Source organism: Staurois parvus, unplaced genomic scaffold (genome assembly GCF_062004578.1).
Source record: "Staurois parvus isolate SC_StPar_1 unplaced genomic scaffold, SC_StPar_1.0 ptg000716l, whole genome shotgun sequence".
NCBI classification, from domain to species: Eukaryota; Metazoa; Chordata; class Amphibia; order Anura; family Ranidae; genus Staurois; species Staurois parvus.
In genome coordinates this window covers 3,433,499-3,454,728 of record NW_028318512.1, presented here as the reverse complement: position 1 = coordinate 3,454,728, position 21,230 = coordinate 3,433,499, and the positions used below count along the sequence as shown (strand labels likewise).

Sequence of the window (21,230 nt, the reverse complement as noted above, 5' to 3'; positions counted from 1 at the left end):
TGGCTAAAATAGCATTCGACGAGGAAAAAAAAAAAAAAGCCAAAGAAGTGGGATGTATCCAATGCCATTATTAAATGACCAGATAGATTTTTTTTTTTTGCTGTAGATGAATGTGAAGTGACAGAGAGGAGGAAGCAGAAGAAGAGAATTGTTCTATGCAGTCCTTTTAGGCTGATATGCATCCCTCCTTGTGTGTTCAAATAGCTCTTTAGCCATTGATGGGGGTGATTTATGGCCAAGGATTGGGGTGTATGTGTTAGATTGTGTGATTAATCAGAAGATCCAATCCTACTGGCATCTCTTCTCTTCTCTCCCTTCTCTCATTTTCTCTCTGCCCCTCTCTTGTGATGTAACATCAGACGTGTATTCTGCATTGAGGAGTCAAGACACACAGGCAGCTCGCACACACATACACACCTACAAGTCCTGCTGGAAGCAGGAGGGGGGGGGAAAGCAGGCAGGCTGGCTTGCTTTAGCAGAAGAATTTCCATTGACATTTGTAAATTACACTAGACTCCAAGCTCGCTGAGTGTTGTGTGCAAGCAGGCAGTCATCAGCAGTCTCTTTTCAACCCTTTTGCCTGCAACAATGTCTGAGTTCTTCCTAGCCTTGGTGGCTCTATCAGGATTACTGCCTATTGCCAAGGTGCTGAGTCTGGGTGCTGATGCAGGTAAGAAGTCTTGTATCCCTTGACACAACTTCAAAGTTATCTCTGTAGCTTCTTAGGATGGTGGTGATGCTCTTCAAAAAAAAGCAGTGGGATTATTGTTTTTTTTCCTTATGTTTGCTATGCTTGGTGATGCTTAGACAGTAAGAAAAGTAGAGTATTTAAAAAAAGGGGCTGCAAGATGCTTAGCGGTTAGACACCTAGGGGTCTTAAATATGGATATTTAGGGATGCATGGCTGATGTTGGCTTGGTTTCGGTTCACCGGAGGTAGAAGGAATTTCAATCAGAAGCTGACTTATCAATCTTCTTACCTGAGCTTGCTGTAGTGCTATGATAGGTTTCACATGTAGATGGTAGCAAGTACCCAGGAAAAGGGTTTTTATAGCACATTATGGTATGAGGCTTTATAGTTGTGTTCTGCAGAAACAACAATGCCTTATAAACTTGTGTCCTCCTGATATCTCTCTCGTTCAAGCGTCTGTAATTGTGTAGGATGAAAAAAGCCTCTTTTTTAGACTGTGATTTCAGCTATGGATCTTTTAAGAAAACCAATGCCAATCAATAAGCTGTCAACATAGCGGCAACAGAGAGCTGTGCAGCTGTTATAACTGGGTTAGATTGGAACTTTTGCCGCCCTCCTTGCAGAGGCAACTGCAGGCATTTAAAAATGATTCTGAGTTATAAAACATTACTTCTCCTGTTTCTTCCACGTTATTCTGGTGAAATGGCTGGGTGAAGTTTAGCATTTTCGGCAGGGGATGGGTTACACGCCTTGCTCAGGACATATTTTTACCCTAAAGAAAAAAAATTAATAATAAAAGGATATTTAATGTATTTATGCATGCATGTCTAATGTGTTCAGTGGCATATGCTACACCTTATGGTAAAACATACGGGGAGGTTATTTGACAGTGCAGCCTCGCTAACCAAATTCTTAACTTGTCCATTAATATGCATTATTTCAACTTGGAAAAATCCCTTCGGGATTCGGTAATCCAAAAAAATGAAAATCACTTTGCAGTATGTAAAATAGACTCATAATGGTATGGGCTCTGGTAATGTGCCTCCATGTATAACATATATCATTACATTATAGGGGCTTAAATATTTAGAGAGTGCACATGCTGGTGAGGTTACCCCCCTTGTCATTAACCAATCAAATTTCATCTTAGTGTCATTAGAACTATTAAATATGATCCCTGCTTGGTTACCCTTGCCTGGTTCCTATTTACCTTATTAATTGGGTGCTATAGGGTATGGATGTGTATGGACACATGTGTTGTCCTTAAAGACCTCATGGTCTCCCATGAAAGACCTCATTGCCGGATTTACAAATCTGCCGTATCTTCATCCATCAGCATCTCTAAGAACATCAAAGAAGCTTTATATTTAAACTACTGTGAGTGAGCAACTGTCTGTGGTATTGCCTTATGCAGAACTGCATATCCAAGTATTTAAACAATCTGTGGTGAAATGGTGCATATCATTGCATGGCCTGTTTGAAAGGAATTTGTCCAAAATCCTGTAAGTCTTTTAATAGAATCCTCCTCATTATCTCACACTGTCCTTTTCTCATTAAGAGACTGTATGGACACCGAGATGTCTAAGCTTCATTCAGCGTGCACCATATGGCATTTGGGTTCTTTAGGCGACATTGTTATGTTTCTGTCACCTAGGGTCCAAGCACATTCCTGCTCCAAGTAATATCGGAGCATTTGTCAGAGGAAGATAGGTTACCAAGGTGATTTGTACAAATGTCTCGCAGAAGAGCTTCTGAGTTGCCTTCTGCGGTTCGCCAGATTAGTTAATACCTTCTTGTTAGTTTGCCGGCTAAATAAAACCGTCTCTAAATATATTCCTCACAACTCAACTTGCTTGGAAATTATCCTGGGGCATCGTGCTTCATACATTTATGCTGCTTTGCAGAAAGTTTCATGAGTCATTTATCAGTTGATAAAGTCTGCTCTGTTTGGGACATGTTGGCCGTAGAAAAAACCCGCACACCTCGCCCTCGGTGTCGGAACGTGGTTAGACGCAGGTGTGGCTTCTCCACATAAATTAATATAATTGAAAGGTAAACCGGAATGAGTCTATTTTACATCTCTACAGTGCTTGGCCCAAGATTAATGAGTACTTTGGAGTCATATGGCACTTTGAAAAATATGCTCTTCAATGTTGGCGTTTTTATTCAGGAGCTGTGATCTTTGCATGGCAATTAGTTTGTGAACAGAATGTCAATGGAAATGCATTCAAATATTCCAAGAATCTCAATACCCCAAAGGTGAGCGTAAGTGGGAATAAAGCTATGTCCTATCATGGATGTTATTCCAACACAAGGGTCAAGTTTGGTCTTTAATTCTGAATATGGGTCATGCAGTGTGGTCTTTACATAAGACATGGTGTTAAAATACATTGGACCTACCATACCTTCCAAGAGTTATCACTGGACCCACCAGACCTTCCAAGAGTTACCATTGGAGGTCACCCAATTTTAACACAAGATAATATTATTGTCTTACTATTGTACTGAGTCCCTTATTAAATTAATATACATCTACAAAAGACCCTTGATTTATACCCTTAACTTAAAATGAAGGAGGTCCATTGTTGATATTTAAAGGTATTAACACCAACATGTTCAAGCGTTAAAACAATCACAATGAAAACCTTCTTGCTTGTGACTGTATGCAAATGGTGTTAACCTTTGGCGCATTTAAGTGCCATACCAGAAAAAGCTTCCCTGGCTTTTCTTTAGAGCAAAATGTTCCAGTTTGCTGGAGTGAGCTGTAAAAGACACGAACTCAGAAAGAACAGACTGCATGCTCTCTGATCTCATTCTAGTTCACACTGTTGGTTGCCTTCTCTGTGTGGCTTTTTTCCTTCCACCTTTTCCCCAACCTCTTAAGGTGATTGTAGCTGTATTAGTGTACATTTGCTACAACACTACTGAGTACTGTCAGTGATAATCAGGGCCCGGGCAAGGGGAGGGTGGGAGTTGCGGCTGCCCTGGTCTCCATGGTTTACTGTAGGGACGGGGGTACCTTCCTTCTGTTACAATGCTGACAGGAGTATTGACAGCAGCAGTGATTTTGACAAGCTGGTGGCTGCTGGGGGTAGGATCCCCTAAGCTTGCACTTCATGTGGGGGGGTGCAGTTTGGCATCCTTGCCCTGGGCGCTGGATGACCTTGTCCCGGCACTGGCGATAATATTTTTATTTGCACTAAATGTTAAATTTTCAGGACAAGCTTTCAAAGCCTACCCTCGTTCTTTTAAGGTCTTCTAAGGTGAGTTCTGCTTGGACCTTTGAAAAAGTGAATAGGCCCTGAAAGCTTGTTCTGATAATTTAATTGTTGTTTTGCTGCCTTTATCTCTTACCAGGTATTCCTGCTGTAGGCAAAGATAGCAGGTTGTGAAGGTAGTGATTGACAGCTATGAAGAGCTGCCTAAGCATAGACAAGTGGAGGTAGTATACGCAACCTTTCGAAGTCTATTGAAGTCCTCTCCAATGAATTGGAGGAAAGACTGTGGAGGATCTACTTGTATAAGTAGAAACTGTCCAAGTACAATCAACTTTTGTTGCAATGATAAAAGCTTAGCGACGCTTCCATTGTTATCTTCTGTGTTGATCTTCCAGTAGATGTTGGTGGGGAGTAGGTTATGGAATGGGGACATCAGGTTTTTGAGATCTGGACAGCTTCACAATTGTGTTTGAGGTTTTGCTTCTTTTTTTGTGTTAACTTGATGTCATTAAAGCAGAATTTTCTATAAAGAGAGGTTTAACATCTAGAATCATGCATTAGATTTGGTCTTAAGCACCTTAAAATGTACTGTTTAATTATTTTCTTGCCGATTCATATGTTAAGTATTGAATATGTATGGTTGAAAAGGAAACATATTAAACGTTGTTTTACATTTCTAATTGGCATGGTGCTACCATATAATTTTATATGTCAACTGGAATGTTGTAATGATTTATTACTGCATGGCTCTGAAATAATTATTAATGTAATGCTTTACAAGGGGGAAGACTTATTGAATGAATGGTTTCTCTTAGTGATGTTATGTCCTCTGTTTCAACCAATAGCACAGCAACCGATATATATGAGAAAAAAAAATTGTGTCCTTTTTTCTGATCTCTCATGCTTAACCATCTCGCAAATGAAGTCTACTACTATATCTTGTTGGATCTAGGTGTTATTTTAGTTCCCACCACTAGGAGTCTTCTTGTAATGAGACAATCTTGTTTTCTGCATTATTAGTTTGTTTATTATTTGTAATAACAGATTGTTTCTTAAAATGTGCCGAGTATGGTTTAAAAGGACATTGTGGGCTATACTAATTATTAATTGTTACATTATAAAACCATATTATATAGAAATATGATTATCAAAGCTGTTTCATAAACTCTATATGCTGCAAATCAAGTTGCTGCAAACAAAATGAAGATTAAATGTATTAACACCTGCAGCATAAAGGGCCCTTCCCATCCCCTGCAATTAAGTATGCACAGTAAACATGCAAACTAAAAAAAAATATATACACCATGTGCTGATCCCCATGCACTATCTATGCTGGTATTGAGAGTACGTCAGTGCCTCAAGGGTTAATTGCACTTGGTCACTGCAGCTCTCAGATAGTTCCTCGGGGGTGGGGATGCTTCTAATAGGTGACTCAATGTGACAAAAACCCTCACTAAAGCATTTTTTGGAACCTCTTTTTTTAAGTACAAATACTGATATACTGTATATATATATATACACATTATATATGACCCCCAGCTACCATACAGAGTCACTCCTTCATTGAGTACATGTAGATTTTTGTCTAACCAGTCCCTTTAACAGAAAATTATATTTTGACCTGCCGTACTAAGCTGTAAAATATTATGTGTGAAATGAATTGTGGGTATTCAGTAAGTGAAATTCTTAGATTGTATATCTCAGTTAAGGTCTGCTGACATTTGTGTATCCTTTATGGATCAGGGAACATAAAAAAGCAAGTTACCTTTGCATAAAAGAAATAGTAAAAGCATGGAGAAATGTGAACTGAAATGTTACTACGGCTCTGCAGAAATTGAGATATTTGGCCTGGTATGTGTACTAGATATTAAAGCTGAACTTAATGAGGGATAAGTGAATATTATCCAGATACTAGAGTCATGTGTATTCTTACTTGAATCTTGGTGTGCTTTGGTGTATTTCTTCCTGATCTGTTCAGTAATCCTGTGAAACGTTCCCTCTGTGCAGAAGTTTCCTGTAATAAAGACCGCTCACTGCTACGCTCCCTTCTTGTGCAGGGTAACTGGTCTTGTTTCCGCCCCCTTCTGTAGTTTTCTGCTGGTCGCCTGTAGTGGGGTCTTCTGGGTCCCTCACACAGCTCTGCTGTCTGCACAGCACAGTGATGATGTTACCACTACATTTACATGGTAATAACTGGATTTGCAAAGGCATTCCATGCACAAAGTAGATTTATATCTTGTGTGGCTACTGAAGAATACAGCTATTATGGTATATGTTGAGCATTGTTTAAGGCTAAAAGAGACCTCTTTAAATCTGTTTCTGTTGTCTTTTTTTGTTAATAAGACAAGGAAAGTAAACCGTGGGACAGATTTCTATCTATCTATCTATCCATCTACTCTCTCTCTCTCTCTCTCTCTCTCTCTCTCTCTCTCTCTCTCTCTCTCTCTCTCTATATATATATATATATATATATACACATTTATTAGCTTTTGGTGTCTGGAGCTTGGTAGTTTTCATGTAGAGCTTCAAATGTTGAGGGTGATGTTCTAAGCTAAAGCTCCCTCCAACTAATCTCTCCATCGCTGTGACTCTGATAATAACCCTCAGTCTAACCCCAATGCACACCCTTCCTAACATTAACACTAACCTAACCTTCCCTGTAATGCTAACCCTTCCCTGACCTTTCCTGTATTCCTCACCATCCACCAACCTTCACTGAAACCGTACTCCTCCCTATAACTGTAATATCCACCATTGCTGTAATTCTAACAGTTGCCTTCCCTTTAATTTAACACATCATTACCCTTCCAGTAACTCCAACCATCCAATAACCCTCCTCATACTCTTACCATTCACTGACCCTCTCTGTACTTGCTGTCATTTTAACAGCAGCTCTCCCTGTAACTTCGAACGTAACACTGAATCCTGTCTGTAACACAAACCCTCAATATAACCCTAACCCTTTTAATCCCTTGTAATCCAAATACCCTGTCTGTAACTCTAACACTAAACCTCCCTGTTACTATAGCCTCCCACTCACCCTTCCTCAAACTTAACACTAACTCTAACCCTTCTTGTAAACTTCATTCTAACACTAACCCTTCCTGTGACCCCAACACTTACCCTACACTGTCCCTTTCTGTAACCCCAACACTAACTCTACGCTAACCCTGCTTGTAACCTCAACACTAACTCTACACTAACCCTCCCTGTAACCCCAACACTAACCCTCCCTGTAACCCTCACTTTTACACTAACCCTCCCTGTAACACCAACACTAACCCTCCCTGTAACCCCAACACTAACCCTATGCTAACCCTCCCTGTAACCCCAACACTAACCCTACGCTAACCCTCCCTGTAACCCCAACACTAACCCTACACTAACCCTCCCTGTAACCCCAGCACTAACCCTACACTAACCCTCCCTGTAACCCCAGCACTAACCCTACACTAACCCTCCCTGTAACCCCAGCACTAACCCTACACTAACCCTCCCTGTAACCCAAGCACTAACCCTACACTAACCCTCCCTGTAACCCCAACACTAACCCTCCCTGTAACCCTCACTCTAACACTAACCCTCCCTGTAACCCCAACACTAACCCTACATTGTCACTTCCTGTAAGCCCAACATTAACCCCCCCCCAACCCCAACAGTAACCCTACACTAACCCTCACTGTTACTCCAACACTAACTCTACACTAACCCTCCCTGTAACCCCAACACTGACCCTCCCTTTAACCCCAACACTAACTCTAAACTAACCCTCCCTGTAACCCCAACACTAACCCTCCCTGTAACCCCAACACTAACCCTACGCTAACCCTCCCTGTAACCCCAACACTAATCCTACACTAACCCTCCCTGTAACACTCACTCACACTAACCCTCCTTATAACCAACACTAACCCTACACTGTCCCTTCCTGTAACCCCAACACTACCCCTCCCTGTAACCCCAACACTAACCCTACGCTAACCCTCCCTGTAACCCCAACACTAATCCTACACTAATCATCCCTGTAACACTCACTCACACTAACCCTCCTTATAACCAACACTAACCCTACACTGTCCCTTCCTGTAACCCCAACACTACCCCTCCCTTTAACCTCAACAACACTAACCCTCCCTGCAACCCCAACACTAACCCTCCCTGTAACCCTCACTCTAACACTAACCCTCCTTGTAACCCCAACACTAACCCTCCCTTTAACCTCAACAACACTAACCCTCCCTGCAACCCTCACTCTAACACACCCTCCCTGTGACCCCAACACTAACCCTACATTGTTCCTTCCTGTAACCCCAACACTAACCTTACCCTAACCCTCCTTGTATCCCTCACCCTTGTGCATGTTGGAAATGTTCTCCCGACACACACAGATATGCACTGCCCTTTAGCAGATGCACGGTAGTGCCATTAAGGCTGCATTATGGACATAAACGGACAGCTGCCGGACCATAAACTACAAGGGTTTACAGTCCAGCATCTGTCCATTCCGGCTGTAGTGAGCCAGCAGTAGGGGATGGTGTGGTGTGTGATTCATCACTTCATACAGCTCCCCTGTTTTTTTGCTCTCAACTTTATTTGAAGTATGCAAAAGTGACACTTCATTCATGTCACTGTACAGCTGTGTGGTGCACTGTGATACTGTACAGTGACATACAATCCAATCCAGTGCACTGTAATATAATGCAACATGTGTGCATTTTATTACAGATCACTGCAGCGCAGCTCCGATCTGCGTTTCATTGTGAATAGGACACACAGATAGCAGTTGTTTTCTGTGTGTCCTGGCAGTGACTGGCTTTTTACACTATGGAAAAACATTGGTCACTGCACTAGTGTGAATTGGCCCTAAGTGTTAATGGCACTCCAGTGCATTTGCTAACCATGCAGTTTGGTGCAGTGTGTTTCTCGTGCGCAGGGCAGCCCATTGAAATGAACTGGCTGCCCTTCATGCAACACAAGGGAACGCATGGATATACGCGACCTCCATCGCACCTGGATGATGTGAATGAAATCTTACTCTAACCCCCCCCCCCATTAATCTTAACAATAGATGCTCCCTATAGCCCAACACTCACCCCCACTGTAAAATTCATACTAACATGTAACCTATTTGTAACCCTAACACTGACTTTCTCTAATGCAAGGCTAACCTCTTGCCTGCATACTCACCTTCGCTGTGTTGGGATCCTTTATGCCGAAGCGTACTCTCCCTGTGTTGTCGCCTGTTCCCACTGTCTGAAATAAACAAATAAATATATATATATATATATATATATATATATATATATATATATTCACACACTATATATATATATATATATATATATATATATATATATATATATATATAATTATTCTTTTTTTTTCCTAAATATATATATATAGTGACAGCTGCTTCTAAGTTAAGAAATAAACTGAAATAAACATAGAGAGATCAGTACGTCAATACCATAAATCAACAGTAACAATCTGTTCGGAATCATGTTATATTTGTAAAGTCTGCATGTCTTCATATGTGTCTAAATCCTCTATAAAATAATGCAAAAATTTATTTGTAATAGAAAAAAAAAAAAATCTAAGACCAAATGTACTACAGTACCCTGGACATACATTCATTAGTTCTATAGCCTTTTTCATCGATATAAAATACACTGAAAGTGGCTGTACAGCGACTGATGAACTAGCAGTCCCAGCAGAGCTCCTGGCACAAAGCACACAATGCGTGCTTTGCCGGCCGCTTGTCTTTAGGACGAAAATACCGTCTCATTCGGAACATAGGAAGATGTCAGGTCTGGCCAAGTGAGAGAAGAAATGTTGACATAGGATTCAAACCAGCATTAGGCAAGGGAATTGGCTGGGATATGCGGTGATTCATTGCGCTGCCTGTAGGGTTATTGTAAACATACTAGACAGTGGAACTTTGATGTTCTGACTCTTGTTCGGTATGATTAATGCTTGTGTGTATTTTTGGGAGATTGTGCCAGGACAATTTTGAGGCATCAGTACACCTTGGGCTTAAAAATAAAATAAAGACAAGGGGCTACACTGTTTTCTGTAGGTCTTGAAAAGCAACTATATCCTGATAGAAGGCAAAGTATTTTAAGGGTAGCTGTAATGTTTAATTAATTACCACCCTCTGATCTTCCTCATCTAAAATGTGTTTGTACATATGAACCAACAATGAAGACAAGCAATAATCTCAGTGCCGTATATGTCCCCTGAGGGTTCCTGCTTTTAATTTTTTGAGGCCAGGGTAGGTACTTAGATAAAATTAGAGATTTAAAACCAAACTACAGCCAACAATGTTATTTAGTTTTGAACTGAATGGGGAAACATTGGAGCCTCTGTTAAGGTTGTATTGCTTTATGTGTTCCCAGGGGAAAATCCTTTTGATGGGTGTCATAGGGGAACAAAAAATAGCCTTCAACTAGGAATAGAGGTTTGAGTTCGGGGTGATACAAGTTTACTCTAAACTCTAGTGGATTGCCCTTTGATGAGCAGGTCTACCCGCCTGCCTGTGCCTGAAGTCATTCATGAAGCACTCGCCATCTTCAACTTAGGGACAAGAAGCTTTGCCAGGGACACCCCCCCCCCGACAAGTCATCTTCCCCATGTTGAGGGCATGTGGACTGGCATGGTTAAGGAGGGGAACCACATGCTTGCTCTCCTACCCCCATCCCTTCCCAGGCTGCTTCAGTGCGGTTCGGGGAACATCGGGGAACATTTGTAATTTCCAAGTTAGTTTTTTTTGTCCGGCAGATATCTTTTGAAGCATTTTCACACAATTTTGGCTCATCGCTAATCCCTACTTTCTTTCATAAGAAAGAAGAACATTTTTTAGCACATATATGTAGGTAGAGGCCCCCAATTACACTGACCAAGAATAATTATTACACAATAATTTATTAGTAAAACCAGTAAGTGCTTTGTTTCACCACTACTTTAATTCTGGCTTTTCAAAATAACAAAGGCAATAATTTTGAGGACAGATGAACTGTCTTCTGCTGCTGTAGCCCATCTGCTTCATGGTCTGACGTGTTGTGCATTCAGAGAAGGTATTCTGCATACCTTGGTTGTAATGAGTGGTTATTTGAGTCACTGTTGCCTTCTATCATCTTGAACCAGTCTGCCCATTCTCTTCTGACCTCCGACATCTTCAAGGCATTATCATCCACACAGCTGCTCCTCACTGGATATTTTCTTTTTTTTTCAGACCATTCTCTGTAAACCCCAGAGATGGGTTTGCGTGAAAATCCCAATAAATCAGCAGTTTTTGAAATACTCAGACCAGCCTGGCTGGCACCAACAACCATGTCACATTCAAAGTCACATAAATCCCCTTTCTTCCCCATTCAAATGCTCAGTTTGAACTTCAGCAAGTTGTTTTCACTACGTCTAGATGCCTAAATGCATTGAGTTGCTGCCATGTGATTGGCTGATTATCAATTTGTGTTACCAAGCAATTGAACAGGTGTACCTAATATATATATATATATATATATATATATATATATAGTTTTTTTTTTAATTATTATTTTTATTTTTTACTAGTTTGAGAAAGAATTGTATCTTCTCTTAGGGTTTATTATGGCACAGGAATTACAGCTACAGAAACTACCCTTACATGGGATTTTTTTTTTTGTAAGGATGCAAAAAATTAAGCTATCTTCACTTCAGGTACAATAACTGTTGACAATATATTTTATTAAAGTATCTATCCTATTAACCAATATTCCATTTATATCCAATTACTCATGGACAAATCTGGACTGATCAGTGTATTTCTGGACTGTGTTTGTGTGTGGGAGGCAAGACGGGAGCAATGAATGCATACAGGTACAGATTTATATAATATGCCTCAATTCTTCATCTTGCCTAATCACTATATGAGCCGAGAACTGTTATCCAGGGGGATCGCTGGCTCCTACACATTGCTGAAAGGCAAGGCAGGGCAATGACATGATAAACGCTCTTAACAGTGCTCATTATCTGTTTTGTTCTTTTGTGTCCAATCCATACAGGGTTTTGAATTATTCACTGAACCCCGTGAGAAATGTTCAAATGTTGCTTGTTGTCATGTGGGTGGGTGTTAATTGGTTTATTGCCTTCAAACTGCTCCTCCAGCTACAAATAGCCATTGCAATGACATTAAATACTAACCCTTCATTGCTCCCAGTGGAACTATAAAATACATGAAAATGTGCCAAAAAATGTTCTTGTCTTGTCATTTGTCAATATTTTTCTCAACCGTTGATTGGTGTTTTAATGACAGTTCAATACCATTCCTAACTTCTAATTTATCCCACTCTTCTAATGTAATCATAACGCATAACCTGATCTTAATTCCAACTGAAACAGAAACCGAAAAACCCCTAATCAAAAATCAAACCTCAACAGTCACTCTCAGCACTTAATCCTCCTCCCCCAAACTCTAAACTGAGCACTTGACCTATCCCTAGTATTTAACCTTATTCCTTAAAGGGAACTCCACCTTCATCGAAAAAAATAGCAACAAATTAAATAATAATAAAAAAAAAAACACACACACACATATATATATATATATAGAGAGAGAGAGATAGTTTGTATATATATATATACATATACTGCTCAAAACAATTAAAGGAGCACTTTTTAATCAGAGTATAGCATCAAGTCCATTAAACGCCTGGGATATTGATCTGGTCAGTTAAGTAGCAGAAGGGGTTGTTAATCAGTTTCAGCTGCTTTGATATTAATGAAATTACCAACAGGTGCACTAGATGGGCAATAGTGAGACAATCCCCAAAACAGGAATGGTTTTACAGGTGGAGGCCACTGACATTTTTTTCCCTACTCCTCTTTTCTGACTGTTTTTTCACTAATTTTCCATTTGGTTAGGGTCAGTGTCACTACTGGTAGCATGAGGTGATACCTGGACCTTACAGAGTTTGCACAGGCAGTCCAACTCCTGTGTCTCCCAGCACAGTCCCAAGACCATGGAGGAGATTCCAGGAGACAGGCAGTTACTCTAAGTGAGCTGGACAGGGCCGTAGAAGGTCCTTAACCCATCATCAGGACCGGTATCTGCTCTTTTGTGTAAGGAGGAACAGGATGAGCACTGCCAGAGCCCTACAAAATGACTACCAGCAGGCCACTGGTGTGAATGTCTCTGACCAAACAATCAGAAACAGACTTCATGGGGGTGGCCTGAGGGCACTAAGTCCTCTAGTGGGCCCTGTGCTCACTGCTTGACACCATAGAGCTCAATTGGCATTTGCCATTGAACACCACAATTAGCAGGTCCACCACTGGCGCTCTGTGCTTTTCACAAATGAGAGCAGGTTCACCCTGAGCACATGTGACAGACATGAAAGGGTCTGGAGAAGCCGTGGATAATGTTATGCTGCCTGTAACATCGTTCAACATGACCGTTTTGGTGGTGGGTCAGTGATGGTCTGGGGAGGCATATTCATGGAGGGCTGCAGAGACCTCTACAGGCTAAACAATGGCACCCTGACTGCCATTAGGTATCAGGATGAAATCCTCGGACCCATTGTCAGACCCTACACTGGTGCAGTGGGTCCTGGATTCCTCTTGGTGCACGACAATGTCAGGCCTCATGTGGTGAGAGTATGCAGGCAGTTCCTGAAGGATGAAGGAATTGATACCATTGAATAGCCCCCACGCTCAGTTGACCTAAATCCAATAGAACACCTCTGGAATATCATGTTTCGGTCCATCTGATGCCACCAGGTTGCACCTCAGCTGTCCTGGAGCTCAGTGATGCCCTGGTCCAGATCTCGGAGGAAATACCCTAGGACATCATATATTGTCTCATTAGGAGCATGCCCCAATGCTGCAATGAAATTTCAGCAAAATGGACTAGCCTGCTGCATCATTTTCTCACTTTGATTTTCAGGGTTTCATTGAATTCAGTCTTCTGTAGGTTGATAATTTTCATTATCATCAAACGGGGCATCCTTACGTTCCTAACACATTATCCAGTTCATATCAGTATGGATATCCAGCAGGAGATTTTTCCCCATTGAGATCTGATGTGTTTTCAAAGCGTACCTTTAATATTTTTGAGCAGAATATATATATATATACAGTATATATATATATATATATATATATATATATATATATATATATATATATATATATATAATATCCAACACAAGCCATACTGTAATTTGATGTTATTTAAAAAAAATACCATTCCTTTTTATTCTGCAGTTGCTGTAATTTTATGTAAAATTCAGTGTATCACAGCAACTACCTGGAAGTGTTCTGTACAATGTTGATGTACATAACTTACCCAATGATGTCATTCCCTGCTTGTGTGAGTGGCTTGCTAATTGTCTGCACTAAGATTCAAGTCAAATTTAAGGCATCTGCTGCAAAAGGAATTTCAGTTTTGGTGAGATACCCCCTAAGGGTTAAATCCTTCTTAAAGGATGCAGACCCTGCAGCTTTCCTTATTATATCACTTAAAGTGCATCAGCTGATTAAAATGAATCAGACACTCCCATTCAGCATGCAAAGGACATAGTGGAATGAACAGCTATTTCTTTGGAGCAGAAAATAGGTTCACTTTAAAGTATATGTAAACCTTTGCCTTGTAAAACAACCCCTTCAGCTTAAAATAGAAATCATTAGTGAATAGATATAAAAAAATTATAAACAACCTTTTCCCTTTTTTATAAGTGATCACATTCCCTTTGTTTTCAGCTGCAAACGCGGAGGGGAGGAGAAGCAGCATACACTGAACTTCCCAGTGAAATCTGTGCAGGGGGAGCCTGTCAGGATAAGTCTGATCATTGGAGGATGAGTTCCCAGCACAGCTACAGAAGAACTGACCACGATTGCTCTCATGCCCAGTGTGGTCAGTTTTGATAGGAAAGCAGAGGTTCTAGCAGGAACACCAGGGATTTCACACTAAGAAAGCAATAAAAAGAGAACAGGATACTTTTTCATACAAGTACACGGTACAGCAAGTACATATGGGCAGCACAGTGGCTAAATGGTTAGCACTTCCGCCTGGCAGTACTCGGGTCGTTGGTTCGAATCCCAAACACGGCACCACCTGCCTGGAGTTTGCATGTTCTCCCTGTGCCTGCGTGGGTTTCCTCCGGGTACTCTGGTTTCCTCCCACACTTCAAAGACATGCTGGTAGGTGAATTGGATCCTGTCTAAATTGTCCCTAGTATGTATGTGTATATATGAATGTGAGTTAGGGACCTTAGATTGTACGCCCCTTGAGGGTTAGGGACTGATGTGAATGTACAATATATATGTAAAGTGCTGTGTACAATAACGGCGCTATATAAGTACCTGAAATAAATAAATAAATATCAGGAAAATAAATGTTGGGTTTACATATTCTTTAAATAGACCCTAAATCTTAGCCTAGCATTTAACCTATCATTTAAATCTAAATGCAGGAAAACAGCCCTATACATAGCTGAGATATACAAAATATGTAAGAACTGCCAAAAATGTAATTCTGTTCTTCAGGTTTTCTAATTTGGATACCACTGGCATTACATTTATTTCACAGTAGCCAAAACAATACGGCATGATCAAGCTTCTGATTAGCTGGTGAAAACAGCCACTTACTAATGGGCTGTAAAATCCATATAAAGATGGCAGCACATTAATCGTGTAACATTCTGCAACTGAGCCCAACCAGGGCGAAACGCGTTATAGAAGATTGGCTATGGGCGGGGGCTGTCAGATAACAGACCTTGAATAAAGCTTTTTTAATTTGTTCTTTCTTTTTAAGAGTGACACAATCAGTATACAGCTGACTGGATCTGCTCTCAATGCAGCTTACTGCTGGAATTGTCTGTGTGTGCTCTCCTCCATTCAGCTATTTGTTATGTGTACATATACTGTGAAAACCTGATTGATTTACCATGATATCCCTTTCTCTCCTAGTTTGAATGCTAATATGCTGGAAATAACTGCAGACAGGTGTATGAATTGAGGGATTAACCCATTATTTAGACACACATTAAAGTCCTTTTTCCAATGAACGCGTAACTGAATAAAAATTGGTCTTTTAAACATTAAGGTAGAACCAGCCAAAAACAAAACAAGATAAAAATGAATAGCCCATTAATGGATAAAATAACAAAGCCAGCTTTTGCTGCGGTATTTACCTTTAAACCAGAGATTTCCCCCACAGTACTATTTTCTACCACTAGATGTCCTCAGTCTGATGGCCAACATTATTCAACCCACTCTCTCTGAGCCCAGGTTGCCCATGACCAACCCCTACCCTCTGACTAGACAGTGAAAGTAGTTCAGTTAGGACAAAACTCCTCCTGAAATTGGCATTTTTCTAGGCAATATATAAACAAAGTTTTTTTAAAAGGCAATTAAAAATATCTTGTATTACATAATATCTAAAAGATAACACATCGTAATTTCCACGTGTCAGTCAATTGTTTCGGGAAACTATATATATAACTGTATAATTCTTGTGCCACTCTTCTAAATATAAAAAATGGAGCATATGCTGCTCCTAATTAACAAAAGGATGCAAGCCCCTTTGTTAATTAGAAGCAATCAGTTCTCTGTTCTATCACATCTATGACAGACACATCACAGAATGCAGGAGAGCTGGAGCTGCCTGCTCTGATCCCTCTGCCTGTCCCCACACCCCCTGGTCGGTTTGGAGCAGGAGAAGGTGGAGTGGTAATCTCTGCTCATGTAGTGTAATCACTGAATAGCTAGAAAGCACGATGTGAGCTGTTTACTAACAGCACACATTTCCTATGCCAGATCCAAGCTGGTGGGTATCTGCGGCAGTTTTCTATATGGAAAACTGCCACATTCCCTCTGTTCATTAGATGCAGTTCCCATACCAGTTTCTGTCTGCGCCAGGTCTATCTGCTCAGTTAATATGGCGCTCTCCGCTTCCAAAGTTTACATCATAATGGCACAGGGAGCTTAATTAATTCCCCAGAATGTTTTTAAATCTGCACATTTTATTAGAACAATAACTGATGATTCTGCTGTGAAGGTCCCTTTTCAGGCATTTCCTGTTATAGAGTGACAACACTCTCTCCCTCTATCTCAATTGTGCTTCTGGATTGTCAACCAGCCAAACACACCTGTGTCATGCCTACCCCTAGAGCTGGTAGTCAAGCACTATAGCTGACTCTGTTTTTTTCACCTATAGCAGCCCCCTTTCCCTTATGGCAAGCAGACCTATGGTCTTATACACAATGCTATAGTGCTTTGACACCACTGTGGGTAAGTGCAATCTAAGCACAGCAAATAAGTACTTGTGGTTGGCAGACATGCAGAGGGGTCTGATGGCAGTCCCAGTTTTGGCCAGTCAACATTTAGAGAGTAGTCAGGGTCAAATCTTTGGTCAAAAGGCAGTCAGAGTAGTCCAAAGTCCAGTCCAAGGTCGATACCAAGGTAATCCAAACTAACTGGCAGGGTAGAGATCGGGTGAAGGTCAAAGTCAAGGCACGTGAACAAGACAGGTAAACAGGGAGCTTGAAGCACGTGTTCCACACACTATTACAAGCATGACACTGAGGGCTTTGCTGGCTTAAACAGGTTTGATTTCCACCCAGAGGCTGTATCTACATCAATCACCCTGCAGGTTGACATGATAAAGCATGACATTGTGTGAAGCGCATTAACAGGTCCTGTATTCATGTCCTGGTGTTTTGTGTGTCCTATGGATCAATAAATATACACTATATTCATCAATCCCCCTATGTGCGGCTGACCCTTCTTCCTGTTGTAGGTTTACAGTCAGACAGGGAGAGTGCAGCTCAGCCAAAACCGGGATGCTGGAATGAGACCAGCAGCTACCATGGAACAGGAGTATTACACGCTCCTGACACTGGTGGAAACTACAAGTGGTCGTGTCTGCACACATTGCACAGTCCTGATAGAAGAGCACAGACAAACATGAGAAGGGATCAGAAACAGGACTGCAGCAAGAAAGACTTGATTGTATGACTTGGCTCGGCTAGAGAGGAAGACTGACAGAAGCTTCACAGTGCTGATGATCACAGGCTGCCAGTCAGGGAGAAAGAAAAGAGAACCAGGGAGATAAGGTGATTGGGTATTCTTTGCAAAGTGAATTTCTGCACATCTTGTCTGGGAGAACCTTCTGTGTACTCAGTGGAGGTGCAAAACATTCCTTTGATTAGGAGTTCTGATCTCAACCCTCCAGTGACCAGGAGTAGGTCATTTTACTCCAACGCGCTATCTGGTTAGTGCAATTAATAGCCATTCTATATACCACAGATGTCATGGATTTCCCATGTCACTTGGATATATCTATGGATTTATTGACTTTGGCACCTTTGTCACTTTATGCACCTTGATTTGATTTATGATACTGCATTATAGTATTGGCTTCCATACCAATCCATTCATTTCAGCTGTGTATATCTCACATTGGAATGTATTATATTATTTTATTGTCATATTTTATTTTAGCGCTGCATACTTTATTTGTTTCGCTTTTCACCAGGAGGCTGTTTGAGGTTTGCCTTTTTATGCTAGTGGCTATACCATTTGGATCCAGCGCTTGTTCTACTCCCCCTTTTTAGTCCTGATCCACTGTTGTTTATATGTTATATTTGGAAAATGGTCCAGGTCCACCTGCGTGAGTGCATGTAGACAGGTCCATGTAGACAGGAAGTGGAAAGTGGAAGAGCGAATGGAAGAGATCAAAAGCACTGAGATGGGTTCACAAAAGGTGAAAGAGGTAGTATATATATATATATATATATATATATATATATTTATATACAAAAAAATGTCAGTAAGGGATTCAGATCCACTTTGTTCTTTTTAACCTAAGGAAATCTATTATTGAAGGTCTTTCAGAGAATTGTTTTTTGTTAATGCTATCATGTTGAAGCTAGACAATTTCCATAAAGTTACTGTTCCGTTGTAACAAAGATAGACCTGTGCATTTAAAGCTAATATACAAACAGCCTATAATTTGCCAGCAGTTCTGCGAACACAATGCACAGGCCGTTTGTTCTACAAATTAACATATTTGATATATCTGACCTTAAATAGACCATCTGCCTATACAAGCAGCAAGCACTGAATTACTGTACTTAGTCTAAACGCTTCCAAAGGCTTCAACAGCAGGATCACTTCCAAATGTAACAAAGGAACATGTTGTGTAACACTTAGCTTTTATTGTACTGTCTGCAAATTACACAGGGGCTGCTAATTGCTCAACATGTTTGCATATTTTTCAACAAACACTCGTTCAGGTAATATTAATACAAATTAACACTCATTAAGTTGTTATTGGAATTTCGGAAGAAGTTTTTGATGTAATTATAAAATTTAATTTGCAGCTAGAACTGTAGTGCTGGATTATTAGTGCACTCTGTCTAAAATGTGATTGAAATTGCCTTGGTGAGGGATATTTGCAGACCATCAAAACCTGCAAGATGTTAAAGGAGAAGTCTCAGAAGTAAAAGTATTGCCATTAAAGTGGACCGGTATTGAGACAATTGGCAGATACTGTATATTGTAGTATAGTAGTCAACAGGGCTTGCCTGCGTGTCCCTACTGATTGATGCAGGAGCTCCAGCAAGGGAGGTGAGATGGGGTGGGCTACAACGGTGACTTTCTGGTAAGAAGTCAGCATTGGCATAATAGATTGTAGATAAGCATGGAAAATGCTTACACCATTAATTACAGCTAAATCAATGGTGCTAACAATTTTAATGCTGTGCTTTACATACTGTACATCCATATCAGTCCCTGCCCTCAAGGAGCTATCAATCTAAGGTCTCTATCTTACATAAGGGAGTGTCTTTGGAGTGGGAAAAAACCCATTCCAGCACAGGGAGAGCATGCCGGGACCCCAGAAGAGGAGGATCAGGGCTGCTTTGTTCAAAACCGTTACACAGAGCAGGTAAGTATAACATGTTTATAATTTTACTAGAAAAAAAAGGAACCTTTGATACGACTAAGTCTGTTCAAAACCTAAAAAAGTTGAAATCGGATTTGTTGTCAAGGTTTATAGGTTAGCCCATCTGTTTGCCTCATTATTACATATCGGGTGGATTTACAAAAGGCAAATAGACTGTACACTTTGCAACTAAAGTTGCACTCATTTTTTTAAATAGATGTAAATGTGGTAAAGCTTTACTTTATAAAGCACACCCAATCAGGTGTAAGAAAAAAAAAACATTTGATGCATGCACGTGATTGGATGATGGAGATCTTCAGAGCTTCACCCCCTTTACTAAACTTTAAATAAATTTTACATGGCAAAACATTGCTGTTTCAACCCATTTCACATACATTTTGTCCCGAGTGCTTTGTCCTGTGCCCTGCCTGCATTTTGAATGTTCTTTCTGCCTGGAAACTGAGAAAAGTCCATGGCGTCCAAAAAGTGTCCCTTTAGGTCAAAAGCGGTTTTAGACCGGCTAGAGAACAGCGATAGTAAATCAGAACCACTTGCAGAATTGAGTGATAATGATTTGTGGGGAAATTCATCATCAGACACTGAAAACGATTTTGTAACTTTGCTCAGCAATGTGCAAACTTGGCGCTCTATTTCAAATTTCAGTGTTTTTGGTTTGATTATATTATTGAATTAAATGTATTATTATTATTATATTATTATTTTTTTTGATTATTTATTAAATTATAATTTATGATTTCGTGTTTCAAATTTTATCCTACCTGGGATGTTTAATAGACTCTTGTTCGGACAGATTTCAGTGAGTTATTCCTAAAAATTACAGCCTACAATAAAAAAACTGCATATTTCCATGCAAAATAATGGTACCGCTTTCAGCTCCAAAAATCTGAAATAATCAGACCACTAGGGAGGTTAAAGTATGCTTGTCATGAAAGAAATATTTAAGCTTCCTGTTCTGATCTCCTTGTAAATGGTGTTTCCAGCTCTAATTCTTTCCCATTGGTTGCAGTGCTTTCTGAGCCGGTGCAACTATGCAAATCAAGATGTCAAAGAAAATCCTTATCTGCATACTTGCCCTGGATCAGTGACTCAAAGTACTGGAGGTTCAACATAACAGCCAGGCTACTGGAATTTTTCAAATTAGCACAAGTATGTTTTTAGGTGATAACAGGTTCCCTTTCTTATCCTATGAAATAAACCGCAGAATGTTGAGTTCTGTTGATTTCAAAGGTTCAGCTTTCCTGCAGAACCTGCAAACTATTCCGTTAATTAGAGTGAAGGAGCTGGCTAGGATCAGTCAAGATCCAATTTGTGTGACTGTGGATGGATCAACTTTGTGGGCAGAGCAGATAGTATGCCACCATTATATTGAAGATACATGA

The 21,230-nt window shown here is 40.4% G+C and overlaps 1 protein-coding gene across 1 annotated transcript in view; it reads left to right on the top strand.

The window, feature by feature from the left end:
* Window positions 1–389: 389 nt before the first annotated feature.
* Window positions 390–21,230, top strand: part of LRP1B (LDL receptor related protein 1B) — a 2,076,109-nt gene continuing 2,055,268 nt past the window's right edge. The window contains exon 1 of the mRNA XM_089653623.1: window positions 390–670. Coding sequence (XP_089509749.1) covers window positions 589–670 — 82 coding nt within the window. The 5' untranslated portion in view covers window positions 390–588. The remainder of the gene's footprint in view (window positions 671–21,230) is intronic.